General features: G+C 43.6%; 1 protein-coding gene across 21 annotated transcripts in view; it reads right to left on the bottom strand.

The window, feature by feature from the left end:
- Positions 1–14519, bottom strand: part of LOC120895453 (polypyrimidine tract-binding protein 1) — a 272802-nt gene that overhangs the window by 35252 nt on the left and 223031 nt on the right. For 20 of the 21 annotated variants that reach the window (XR_005738326.1, XM_040298832.1, XM_040298831.1 and 17 more), the window contains one exon: positions 6079–6205. Coding sequence is in view for 20 of the 21 variants with exons in the window: in XM_040298832.1 (XP_040154766.1) it covers positions 6079–6205 (127 nt within the window). In the remaining variant the exon portion in view is untranslated. The remainder of the gene's footprint in view (positions 1–6078; positions 6206–14519) is intronic. The other variant, XM_040298820.1, reaches the window with a different exon arrangement.

The following is a 14519-nucleotide window of genomic DNA, read 5'->3' on the forward strand; positions in this document are numbered from 1 at the left end:
GTCTGCAGCAGCATGCCGTCGATAGCTTCCGAACACGATTTTGTTATTATGAATTATCAATAATTTAATTGATTCTTAATTACTACAATTAGTGACCAGTTTGGAGGAGCGCGCAGCTGCACGACTGCTCGATGATTTTCGGCTTTTTGATTTTATACAGAAGTCGAGGGGCGTTGGGAGAAAATGTGCTTATATTTTCTCTCGCCACGATAACACCGATGAGGAAGAGAAACAGGCAGATCGGGAGGAATTGGAATGATTTTACAGTGAAAAATAAACTACGCAGTGAAAAGCGTATTGAAATTTCGCATTCATTTCAAGTGGATTAACGCAAACCTTGAGGGAGAACGAGCAACGTTTGGAGTAGCATATTTATCGTAATGGATCGGAAATGGTTTGGTAGCGTACCAAGTGCATGTGCCCTTGTTTCCCTGCTTCTTTGTACACGGACGCTATCACGCGCCTTATCAATAGTTGATGATGTTGCTCCATTTTATCCGCTTGCTATGGCAACTATTCTTTAAAGTCTGTTAATGTTGATTAAAAAATAGTATCGGATTACAACAGCATTTGCGCTTCGTTTAATTTACAACAGCACTGATGTTTCGAAACGGCAATTTCTCATTTTTCAATCCCATAATCAGATCAAACGCTCAAATTGGTCGATTGTGCATCGGCCGTCGCTCGAATTGGACGTGTTTCATAAACTTTGTTGCACCTGTATGTGGTACCAACGAGAGAATGTTTCACTTTTACTATCTCCAGTCCATAGCCGACCCCGGGTACCGTAGTAGCTGTTATTAATTTTCATTTTCAATTCACAGCCTCAAGGCTCGCTTCTATTTCTTCAAACGATTTTTTCCCCAAGCCTCGTGTACAGCTAGGATCATCATGTTCTGTTGCTCCAAAATCCACAGCAGCAGGGTTGCAAAGGACAAAGGGAAGAAACGAGAATCCATCTCACCCAACCCAACGGCGAATGGAGATGGATGTAGTAGATTATTTTTAATGATCTCCTGTGGCTACGCTTTGCTGTGGCAGCGCCGCCGGAAGGATGCAGAAAAAGGGGCGAAAAGAAAAACTACCTCTAACCGACAGGTGACGGCCTGCGTCATGATTAGGTATCATAAGTCATTTGGGGATTCTCTGGGTTTGGGTCATTGCTCCCCATGCAGATTCCGTTGAGCGGCGAGTCAGGCTGCTAAGGAAATGCTTTTGATAAGGAAGGGTGGCGCTTGTTGGTCGTTTAACCGTAGGCCCTTGGATAGGGTTAGTAGAAAAATGATAGGCTTAGTTGTGATAGGGGAGGGAAGGCAAACACGCATGCTAGACGCTGGTAGCGAATAGCGGCTCCGGAATTCAAGGTGCCGAGGTTTTTCTATTCATACAAATAAATATGGCAAGGATTGTTTGGATTGACAGAGGGAACAAACGTCCAACAAGCCAACAATGGACATTATAGAGACGGTTTTCCACTCAAATTAATGTTCCATTTTATGGAGCAAAAAAAATCACGAAGATACAACAAACTCTCAATGGTAGAGTTTAATTTAACAGCAACTGATAACCATCAAAATATTGTTGCCAATTTGTTTTTGAAAAATTAGATCTGTGCGATTACAGTTGTATGACCATTAATCATAAAAAACCGCCCATACAACCGCTAATTGCTTAGTCAATTAAATGGGATGCATGGGTATTGTGTGTCTTTGTTTCTTTGTTGCACTGGTAATATTCACTGCAAATTTTATGATCCAATCACGCGGACACACACACAACACTCACCATCAAAATATGTACCACATTAGCGCCTACGCTCCATTACCTGATCCTTTTCCGCAAATAAATTATGCAAAACCATCCATTTAATCAGTGGCAACTTTGCCTAATCTGTCCATTAAACAATGCCATAGAAGGCGGGCAAAGCAGATGATGATTATGGCGTACATCATAATGATTATGATGTCCATTTCTAAAACGGTAAAAATGACATCAAACTGCTAATGCCAAAAGGATACGGGGGAAAGCAGTGAACCTTCCTCGTCATCATTTCAATGGAATTGAGATGAAATTAATGTTATTAAAAATTCAATCATTGATAAATCAAATTGCTAACGCTGTCATATTGTTCAACTGTAATGTCATGTCACAAGTTTATAGAGAATCACAGGAAAACCTAAAACTTTAAGGAATGGTGAAACATGTGTGATAAAAGTAATGTAATCAATCTAACTTTCTTTTAACGACACAGAGAGCACGCCTTGAAAAGTGTACCTCGGATATGAACACAAACTTCCGTCAACAGGGTTTGAACGATTGCGTTATCGCCAATCAAACGCTCTTCGGTAATGACCGGTGGCAACGATTGATCGAACGAATCCCCGTGAAAGGACGTTCCGGTGACGGCATGTGTCGTACAGTTTGATTAAGTTATTATTGATTACCGCATACTGGTCTGGCCCGCTCTATCATTGCCAGATTTCATTGAGTGGAAAAACGAGCTATGACATCGTATTGCAAACGGTATACAGTTCAGCCTCACCTACCGCACACTTGTGGCGCAAACTTGTGAACAATGAGTATTCCCAAGTGTAGGTGGTTGATACGTATTGAGGAACTCATGAAAACAAACATCTCTTTCATATTACGCGGTGGTAAGTTTCGATAAAAGGTAATTTTAGTTTAGTTTATTAATCAATTCATTTGTTCGATTCTTGTTTTTGGCTGGTTTGAAGGATCTTCTTTTACTATACTGTGGTATCTCTTACATAAAATTATACTTTAATTTATCCGTTTCTACTTGAGAAAGTAAAACGTTCGTCCAACCAATGTATTTCACTCAATTTTTCTTTTCATATTTTTCTTGCTGGGTATTTGCTACTCTTACTCTCTATTCTAACGAAAACAGATTTAATGCGACTTCTTATATCTCGATAGCACATGAAACGCCCATCGAAATTTGGCAAAGGAGAAAGAAAGCATTAACAAGCACACTTCCCTGAAGTGGGGTAACAGTTTTCTCAATAATTTCGTTGATTTATAATAAACGTTACCGACGAGTTGAAAACTTTTGGAAAACTTCTTTCCCAAACATAAGTTCGAGACAAGATTTGGGCCAACTGCCTCCCGTCCTTCCTTATTTTTCATTACTTTAATGCGTTTTTAAGTCATCGAGGACGTTCAATGTGAAATGAATTGTCACGCAAACTGTTCAGTTCAGCTGGATGTACACTGCATCAATCTCTTTAAGTGTCCATCGTTACCTTTTTTGCTATAGAATGAACGAACAAAAAAAAAAAACATTGAGAGCGAGCACCAAATATAACGCACATGGAAGTACGGAAACCCGTGCTTCAGTTGCGCCTCAAAGTTAGGCAATATAAAAACATGCTCCTTTACAGTGAACTTCGCTGGTGCAAGGCACGCGAAACCACTCGTACTGATCGGTCCTTAAAGGAAAGCCTTAAATAGCGAAACAAAAAATCTCACTTAAAAGGATGAAGGCGTTAAAGCGAAGGAGAACAGCAAAAAAACCCTCTAAAACAGTAAAGTGTCATAAAATCCACCATCCCAAGACGGTAAATTGGTGGTAAATTTAACGATTGGTCTCAATTGGGAGCCCGCTTACTCTCTGTTAGGATGGAAAAAAAACAAAAAGAAACACATTACTCCTCGGGAAAGGAATAGTGGTGATGATGAGTCATAAAAAAGTGGTGTCGTTATAAATTTGGTTTCATTAGCCAGCGACCGTAATCAAATCGGGACTGGGAATAATCTGAATCGAGGCGGTGTACACACGAGGGAATCGTTTCGGATCGTTTGCCGCTTGCAAAGGTAAGCGGCTTTCGCGATCTCTCTCACACAAGCGGCGAATGAACAATTCCCTAACAGCTGGAAAACGCTAATTAACTGTCACTAAGCATTATTGGTGCAGCAGCACCAGGCAGGCAGTGCAGTGCAGCGGATGGTGCAACCATGTTGAATATGTTTGCGGCATACATTCAGTGTGCCAAAGAGTACATGCCACAAACCCCAGTCGCTTGGTGGTTGGTCACAGCTTTAATAAAGTTGTGCATTACCGTTTAATTAATATAATTTATTTAAATTGCTCGCTGCGGAATTGGCTACTCGATGGTAGGTGACAAGCTGGGACAGGTAGTAAAAGTGTTTGACACTGCTCACTCTATGTCACCATTGCACAGTGTCAGATTAGCAAAGTTTGATGGAGAAGTAGTACGTTAAACGTTTGTCGGAGTCCCTTGGTTACAAGTCCCATAGAACATGAATGTGCTTTCTATTGAAGCTGTTTTATTTTGCAATTACTAATATCTGATAAATTTGATACGATTTTCAGCGAACGATCTCAATACATCCCACACAAATTGTTCAATACCTCTACACAAATTGAAAGTAGTGTAAGCAGTACACAGAAAAGACATCAATGCATATTGATGAGTAGCACTGGAGAAATTAGCACAACTATAAATCGAGAGCTTAAACATTTGATTTATTTATCTTCAATTGTGCCGTGGATTGTGGCGCACCCAAACCACCTCGAATCTCCCAAAGCCGCAAACAGGCGGAACACCACAAGACATCCGGGCAGAACACGATAGCTTGAGGGCGCTAGAACATTAACCCAACCATCACTTCCCACTCACTCGGAAAAGTTGTCAATTGTGGCCACATTCCAACAGATGCGCACTCCCCCCCAAACCCGTTCGCCGTCTATACGATTCATGGGGGAGAGGAACAGGTCTCTTGCATCGACCATGAATAAAACATCATTTAACATCTCTTAACTCGCTCGTTTCATCCGTAACGAGAAAAGCCGCTTTGCTGCGGGGCCAAAATCTGGAGCCGGGTTGAAAAGGTAAAAGTTTTATCTTCTTCGGAAAAGGGAACAATGCCACGCGGGAGGACCTAGCAGTCTGTGTCGTCGCTTCTCGCGCAAGCTACGCTTTATCCCTGAAGCGGCGCCGGCACCAGGAGTGGAAGTGCAAGGCGAACCGAGACCTGGCCACACTCCCCGGGACCCACACTCTTGGGCTCACTTAAAATTGGAAATTAAATGATAACAGCTTGCTACGAAGGACGAAGGGAAATGTGTATTGTACCACCGCAGGGGTTGACATTATCTGATTCATGTTCGTGCCCGGTCGGCCCGGGGTTCTGTGTGTGGGCCCCGGTGGAGAAAGCGTATCGGCAAACCGGTGACAGTTAGGAAGCCTTACGCCTTAAGATGTCGGTCGATGTCACGCGTACGGCTATTTCAACAAGAAGGAGCAACTTTTTCCCGTCCCGTACCATTGTTGGTGGAAAATGATGGGAACGAAGCTGAACGTATGATCACAAAGCATTCACCGTGTCATTTATCCGATTTCATCTTTCCGATCGAGTTTTGTTCAATGCTCCCCTAAACCCAACCCCGCCCACATAAGCCTATCACAGTACCAACCACTGGAATGGCACACGAATGGCAAATGATAACGATTATCATCTTCAAATAGAATCTTAATGTTTGGCGAGACTTCTCTTCCGCTACACCGAGCGAGCGGCTCACCGAGTCTTGCATACCTTCCGGGCGCACGCCGTTCAAACGTCCAGAATGCGGCCAGACAGGAGGCACGGTTTTTTTTGCGGCATGGTGAGCGTCCTGCTTGCGTATTCTTATTGTTTATCTATAATCAAGCGACGGCGCAAGGCAGTCGAGCATACATCAAAGCAATCTGTCTGCAAACGACACACCGTAGGGCCTCTATCCAATGCTGTCCTGCCTTCCTCGCTTCACTAACTGCGCATTAAGCGTTCCAAGTTTCAAGTTTGTCTTAAATTTTCCTCATTTTCCAACCGGATGCGCTTGAGTATGATGGCCAAACCGTAGTGAGGGGTACTACGGTGACAATTGTATCCCCGCTCGATTTAATTATCATCGCACTGGAGGCTATTGGGCGAGCGAATGTTATCGTTGTCTATCGCTATGTATAGCTCTTTTCTTTTGCAAACTACAACTTAAAGATAGCACGTGGTGATGCATGCGATGCGAAGAAAAAAAGATGGGAAAGGGGTTACACTTACTGATGCCCATACCGATCACTGTGTTGGTGCTGTCCAGTTTGGCTTTCTTGGTGGCGAGATCCTGGTTGTTGTTGTCCGACGCTGGAGCCATAACAGCTGCTTGACTAAGTAGTTCGTCGCTTCCTCGCTGCAATGGGACAGGGAAGAGAAGGTGAAAATGAAACTCGTTAGCAAAATGTAATTGAAAAGAATCCTACTTAACGGAATGCGTGTATGTATACATGTGTAGTAGAATGGTGGAAACCATTCCAAATGAAACTGTAACAGGGACCGCGCAATTATCACACTCCAGGGAAAAGGCTGCACAGTAACGACTCATTTATGTGCGTTCATGTTTGTACCATGTTCTTCTCTCCTCTCTGGACGATATAATAAAATCAACGGCCCCAAAACCCAAACCATGACTTACTGCTACGAGCAAGAGTAGTGTGAGTCTCACAATTGGAAAACCGACCTACCAAACAAGGGATGAACGAGAAAAAATTTCTCATTTTCCCGCAATTTAAAACAAAAGAAAACTTATACCCTTGCCAGTATCCGGTGATCCTGAACACCACGGGGCTTGAACATATCCGTTTCGTCACATAAATCGCTGCATGATGTATAGAGGAAATCGATTTTTTTTACATTTAACACTCATCTTCTGTGGAAGCAGTAATAGGGAGAGGACAACATTCAGCCACCCGAAAGGGATCATTATCCTGAACGATTTCCAATGCTATATACAAGCACGCAGCACGCAAAAAGAGGTGCGAAACGCAATTCAGGATGCAAACGCTGACCCAAAATGTCAATTTGTTTTTACAGTTTTTGGAAACAAACGTCCATGATTCATTACTGGATTTTGGTTTAAGCTGAAATGGCGTTTTTCCACTCTTTTCAGTTTGCCTTATTCGACAGAACAACATCACTCATTTCAGGTCTCAATGTTGTAATAGGTCTAACAACGGTTGTATTGAGAGAGAATGGGAAATCAGACAAAAAATTGCAAACAAAAGCCACTCACTTTATGGTCCGAAATGATACAGGATACACCCGCGGGCTATTTCGATGAAGTTTTTCACACAATTGTTGGTACCATCGAACCGAGTGGGCGGGTGGCCTGCTCTTACCTTTAAAGTGGGCACACTTGACATTACAGCACTTATGTAATGCTCGCTTTGCACGCCGCTTTTTTCGGCTGTTTTGTTTATATTGGGCGACCGCTTTTGAGCAGCCGATAGCAGAAAGAGCGTTTTAATATTTCAAGTGTATTGCCATCAATTCGCTTGTCGGTAAATAGACGAAGCAAGGTACAAACAGTTTTTACATGCTTTAAAGTTGATCACTACGCTAGAAAATTGACCGATTGATTTAATTGCTCCAACAAAATAGGAAACGTACCTATTGAGGTGTGATACTGCCATGGAAATTAAAAAGAAAATCATTTCGTTTTTGCAATCAAACTTTAATGTTTGCACGATGCTAGCTATTCCGTTGGTCCTAACATGGCATACTTGATACACTTTAACAAACCACCATCAACCTAACATCAATCCGCCCGGCGTCGTGAAAATGTAAACGAACTTAATCTGTCAGCGGTTCTGTGTTCGTCGTTCCGCTTTCTGCACAGTCCCAGCCCCTGTTAAAGCTGGCACCGTATGGCGCCTGAAGAAAGGACGAGCAGGGCAGGACAGTGTCACACAAAATGTCACCGAACAAGTCGCAACAAAGGCTGCTGCTGCTGCCACTGGTACCACTTCCCATTCGGTTGCAATGCTTCAAATTCCACCTTTCCTCGGTTCACAAAACGAGAAGCAGAGTCAGATGGAGATGGTTGTGTTATGTGCTCGCAACCCATTTCCGGATCAGTTTATTGCTCCTTCGAGATCGTTCCTGGAGCCTCGTTTTGGAAAGTAAAGAGTATTGTAAAGATGAAAAGAAACTGAGTAGCGAAAGGGAGTAGAACAGCAACTGGAATGGGTTGTTTCGGGGTGGGCTGGACGAGTATTACACCGGTACTTAAAGGTGTTCCGAGCCACACTACATAACACTACATACACGTACCCGCCGCATGGTGACAGGGAAGTGGAGCGAGTTTAGCTCTTCTGAACCCATTTGCTGACAGATGGCATAGAACATGGTCGAACGGGCGTTTTTGTAAGGAAAAAAAAGTAAAACGAAATGGAATGACAATCCTTTTTTCGTACATCCACCAGTTCGAGAGGTTTCCTAGTGTACCTTTTCGGTCCGAAGCGCACTATGTGCAGACTCATTCAAAAAGAAGCAAGCAAAGGACATTTACTGGCACTCTTAATCTTGCCGATTGCACGCGAGACGCAGCCACGCGCTGAAAGGACACATGCGGACTTGAAAGAAAGAGAAAACTCGCAACGAGTCAATGTAGGAGAGGAGTGTGAGCTGCTAATACGCTTCATTGAGCTAAGCCGGCACTTACATGGCACCAACACCAACCACCAGTAGGACCATCATTTGTCACAAGCCACTACAGAGCCGATCCTGGCGTTAGAAATTGTCATCGTGTTGATTTTTCAGCCCCTTGCCAAAGTGTCCCGCGTACGAGTGTGTTGGCCCATTCATTCAGCACCATTCTGCACCCCATTCAAGCCTGTCTTTGAGGCTACTCGAGAACGTCCTGCTGTAAAATCAATATTTAACTATCCAAACCCGAGCGCCTTTAATCCCCGGTAATACTGGCGCAGTTATGGACGAAAATATAGGAGAGTGGAATGACAGAAGCAGGGTGGATAGGAAGTGAAAAGAACAAACAGGACCAGAAAATGCCTACTAAGCCGGAAGGCTAACAAGAGACTCTTCTGGCTGGACGAACGTGCTAAGCCTCCTCCCCTGCGGACCCACGTTGACGCCGACTAATCACCGTGATCGTTACAGCTGGACTGTTTGGGTGGGGTGTTAGACATTATGTAGATAAGATAACGTTATTAATAATGTCAAATAGCATCAATATGAAAGCTAGCTGCTCCCGTTCACTTGATTTGGTATTAATTTGCGGTGCGGTGGCCCGGTCGGAAGTATCCGTCCGCGTTGAAATGGCTTTCAAGAAATGACAAATAGAACGGGGATTAAAAGCTGTTCCGCTTTTGGCAAAACGGTATAAGCACACTTATGAAAGGAATATCAATTTGACAGCTCTTTGTAGAGCTGTTTGATAGTTGAGCCGAGCGACAACACACTGAAAATTAATTTAAATCGGCAAAACGAGGGTTTGTTCGATGATGGATTTACAAAGTCTATTTCACTGGGACGAAACCCATCGTTTAGGTAGGAGAGAGCAGAGGGTTTCCAGAAAACATTACCCAAAACATTCAAGAGTTCGATACAAAACGGAGTGCGGGTAGAGCTGCTAGCTATTTGCACGACAAACCATAAACAGAAGTAGGCAAAGGCAACATCCCATTCGAGCAAACCTCTATCCTAAACAGCTTACTGTCCCACTCTTATGCTTACCTCAGGCAATTTTCTGCCACTTCAAACAATTCGCCCCAAATGGGTGGCGGTCGACCCCAAAATCGAGGGAGATACTCCCAAAAGCGAAAAAAAAAACAAGTGACGGAACCAAGGTGAGATTACGCTACTGGGAGGGGATGAGTGGTGTGGACTTTATCTCAGATAAGAGCCGGTAACCGGATCCCTCCACATGTCCGTAAGGAGAAGTTTTCAATTTTTCTTCACCACACGACTTTGGGGGACGTTTTTACGGGGTGAGCGATGGTCGGCGATGGTTTTGCTGTGGTTGATATACCTCCATTATCCATTTTACATGACCGAAACCCTCGCAAAACACGCACTCAGGGAGCACTTTAAGCTTATCCCCATTGGCAAAGCAACGGCCCCACTGACATCATTCCTGGCCCTTCACCACACACTTCATTGTTATTGGGAACCGTTGTCCCTTCTCCGGAGTCTGATGAAGCAGGCTCCGATAATCGACCGGGTGTGCCTCGAGGGTAGTGTTCGGTCCTGAGATAGAAGAGTTTTTTTTCTCTATCAAACAGAAGGGTAGCATTCTCCCTTTCGTTTTTTCGGGAAAGGCGTTTGTGGTTGATGTTTGAAGTGTTTTTGATATTTCTTAAATAGATAAATTGGGACGAGAAGGACAGTGCACATAATTCAATGGGGCCATTCTTAAACGAAGGGTAAATCTCGGCAAAACGATGTGCCACACAAACGGTCGATCACAAAGTCGATCGGTAATCGTATTAAGGATCTTTCTCACCCGCATTATCCTGGCAAAAGCAACGTAAATTGAATTCCATTTTCAATCCTTTTGCGCGAAAACATCACGTACGAGGAGCATAGGAGTGCCTTAATAAATTGCGCTTCACTCACAAAACACTTTCCTGACGTTTTCAACCGTAAATGGGGTGAAAATTGAAGACTAATGAATAATATTACCACCATAATTAAAGCCTGGCTCTGGCTGGTTGGTAATACCACACGTTCCCGGGTCGGTTTGGATGCGCTGTGAACAGATTTTGTACACCGACAAGCCTGCCTTCGCTACATTTACCATATGGATCCGGATCCCATCGCACATCGGAGGCACACACCATCCAACACAACCCGTTCACCATGGCGATAACGCTTTGCTCTCGCATACAATGCGAACCATCGGTGCTCTGACGTGACAGTGTACACCACCACTGAGCGACAAACAAGGGCAGATTACACATTTTAGGCATACGTCGCTAAAGCGAAGCGACCTGGCTTGGTTTTCTTTTTGTTTGGCCCAGTGCCGTACACCTATCAACGCCTGTGTGCGCTGAGTTTTCCCGCGGAAAACTCCCAATCTGTTGTTTGTTGCTGTTTCGTGCCACTGCGTCCCCTGGAATCCGTCACAGTAAGGGCGCGCTCCGGCACGCTTTAAGGTAATGGGTTGGGTGTGGCGGTTGTGTTGTATCTAGCCGGATCAGGTTGTAGCGGTTCGCATGATAATGGCAATAACACAACCACCCACACACACAAACAAAAGCAAATACTTTCCCTTTTGGGAGGGTTTCTCTTTACGCACCGAAGCGGTACACAAATTCCTGACATCATGATGGTAGCTCGCACACGAGAGGGCCAGGTTCCTTTTCTATATACGGCCCCCAACAACACACGCCTAGCGGGAAGAAGGGATGGAACAACCGTGTATAGCCGCAGGACCCATCCGAAATTGCGGCCGTCTCCTCTCTCAAAGCCCACACTGCGATGATGTAAAGGATTCGCGAATAGTGGTACATCACGGAGTGAAAACAAACCCGTAAGAGGGGAAGGCTAAGAGCTTTGCCGACACACACACGCACTGATACAAAACATACAAAGTCATGGAGTGGGGGGAAAGCTAAAGAAGAAGACTACAAAAACTGAACAAACCAACCACTCGATGCTGTGTATTGATGTAAGCGAACGTGGAATTCATGTATAGAATTCATGTACGCTTAAATATTAAAAATGTATGAATGGCGAAGGGCCAACGGGCTTTGGAACGGGCTGCTGAGAGGCCTGCTGCAGCTCGCCGTATAGAAGTAAAAAGTCATCTTTAGTGTGTATGTGTGCAAACGAATTTATAGTAACAGCATCAGCAACAGCGAAGCAATCGAGACTTCTTTCGAGAAACTTTCTCGATGTTCGAGAAGCAGTAAAGGACGTCCCGGCAAAAGGACCCTCAAGGTTCATGCAGAGATGGAACGAGAGAGTTCAACCGTGAAATGGCATCAAATGATTCCTCGGAATGGAACCGAACGCTCGCTTAGCCCTGCCCACCTTGGTGGATGGTGGGCAGTAGTGTTGGGTTCCTTGAACCTTTCGTTGAGATTCATTCATATGAATCTTCAGCGATGAACGATTCGAATCTCGAATTGAATCTTCAAATAAACATGAATCTCTAAAGAGTCATGAATCTCTAAAGATTAATTAATCTCCAAGGATAACATACATGAATCTCTAAAGATTCATGAATTTCCAAGGATTCATGAATCTCGTATGCCTGCATAGGCTGTTATGACCACGTAGATTGTGACACCAAGAAGAAGCATAATAAGAAGCTCAAGCTTTATGAATGTTTAATTATTAATTCATCCTTCAAGATTCATGAAACACTTGCGATTGTAGAATCTTTCGCTTCCGATTCATTTAATCATTTGAAAGATTCATTCAGATATATGAACTCGAATTAGATTTACACAACACTAGTGGACAGCAGTCATCGATTGAAATTTGGTATTTGTGTGACTACTAACACACTTAGGCGGCCAAGAGAGAGAGAGAGAGAGAGAGAGAGAGAGAGAGAGAGAGAGAGAGGGAGAGAGACAGAAGACTGCAGATGATTAATTTTAAAGTACGTTCGGAGTGGCTTATTGACGTCCATTACACATCGTTAGAACAGAATCAAAACAGAGTCCACGTCAGCCCGGGACATTGAAAACACGCCGAACCCCCCCCCCCCTCCCCTCAATCCCTTTGATGTCGGGCGGAAAACGATTTGAATGCGGTGATAGGAAATATCATGTTTTTTTTGTTGTTTGCTGATGCTGCATACATGGGTATTACATACACGTCGATGGGCATAAAATAGCAACGATTCCTTTCGTCGCGGTATTCACATTTCCGCACTCCCTCGCTCATTTCCACACACACCCAATTAACTGTCACCGTAGCAGGGAGGGACTTTGATTTTGTCAAAGTTCATAAAGAATTTCTCTGCCCGGAATGCAGTTGCGTGCTCGACAGGGATTCCTCAAACGAGTGAGAACAAACGTGGAACGAGATATAATCATGCTCGACGGTATTTTGAAATGAAAGCAGCTGCAAGAATGTGTTTTCAACTGGATTTAGGTTGTTAGGTAGCGTAGCGAGCAAGTATCGCGCGGTATTAACATACGATAACGGCAACGATGAATTATACTCTACACATACCGATGGCAGATGGTTTTAAATTTCATTTGAATTTCTGTTTTGGCACAACGCACTACAATGGACTGAGAAGAACTTTTGACAGCGGCAAGAGCTGGAGGAGTTTGCACATCTTTGATACTCTTTGTGTTTTATTCTTTAAAATCGGGAGGGATTCATTGAGGGTCACAGCGTTTGTCGAATGTTATATCACCATTAATTACAATACCTATGCACAATTGCAGTCCAACATGCTGAGCATCAACATTTTTTAGTTTTTAAGAATATTCATTGCATAAGACAGATTGAATTAAATGTCTAACAGGTCTACATGTACGACTGTACGTAAATCACATTGTATGTAAGTTCAAAATGTTCATGTTTCTAACAGAAATGAAGCAAAGCGAGTGATGTTTAAACAATTATTTGTAAAACCAACTGCTTCATGCTTCCATTGCGTGGTATTTCTAACTTTAAATCCCTTGGATTTAACAGCAATGCACGCTCATTACACCATTTACTGTACCCTTTGCGTGATAAATGAACAAACAAAAGGTTCAACATGAATCATCCTGGAAAAAACACACTCGCGCGCACTCGTATTCTCTCGTATGGAGCATTCCAGCCAAAGGAAACAATAACCAACCACCCAAAAAAAAAAAAGTAATTGCTCACATCGAAAAGAGAAACCGAAGGACAGCGCCATCCCAACAGGGGATAAAAGATTGTGTGCAGAGGAATGATAATTTTGCACTCAACAGAAAGAAATTAACACTGTCTTTTGCTCCCAGCAAATAGCTAGGGTTTTAGGTGAAACAAACATACGCTCCGGGTTGGTGCGGAACCTCCCGACATGCATCCGTCCCGGGTGCGCTTTGCTAGAGCTTGTGCTCGAGTGCCTACTAGAGTAAGAGAGCAAGCACGGCGAGCGCAACACTTGAACGAAGACGACGGCGACGATGACTCATTAACCGTTGTTTTCATCGCTGGATAACGGGGCCCACCCCGTTGTGGAGTGCAGTGTTCATGCATTGAGGCTGGCTAAATCCCGTATCCGCTCTCTATAGCGAGCGTTTGCTTTATAGCGTGTCCCTGTAGGGTACAACATATAAGGGTGCAACATTGTATCTACACGGCATAGTGAAACAAATGCGTAAGCGGTAACAGAGCATCAGAAAACATAATTCTGTGCAGTTGCTATAATTCTGTTCAAATAGGTTGTAGTTTTATGAGCATTTAAATATTTATGATTTTTGTAGCACATGTACTGTACTTTACGCGATATGAAAGTCCGCATGATTGCAGCAAAAACACACCCACCTACAACATTCAAAAGCATCGAGTTTGAGTTAACGCATGAAGCTTCCATTGTTAGTCAGTTAACCATGCACGAAGCAGATACAGCATTTGCCATTTACCTGATCCTAGCGGGAAGAAGGGAAAAGCAAATAGCAACAACATGAACAATGATGGATTGCATTTGCTGAGTGTAGCACTAATTCAGCGACAACAGAAACCAGCAATATCATCATGCAAACGGACCC

This window comes from Anopheles arabiensis, chromosome 2 (genome assembly GCF_016920715.1).
Source record: "Anopheles arabiensis isolate DONGOLA chromosome 2, AaraD3, whole genome shotgun sequence".
In the NCBI taxonomy this organism is placed as follows: Eukaryota; Metazoa; Arthropoda; class Insecta; order Diptera; family Culicidae; genus Anopheles; species Anopheles arabiensis.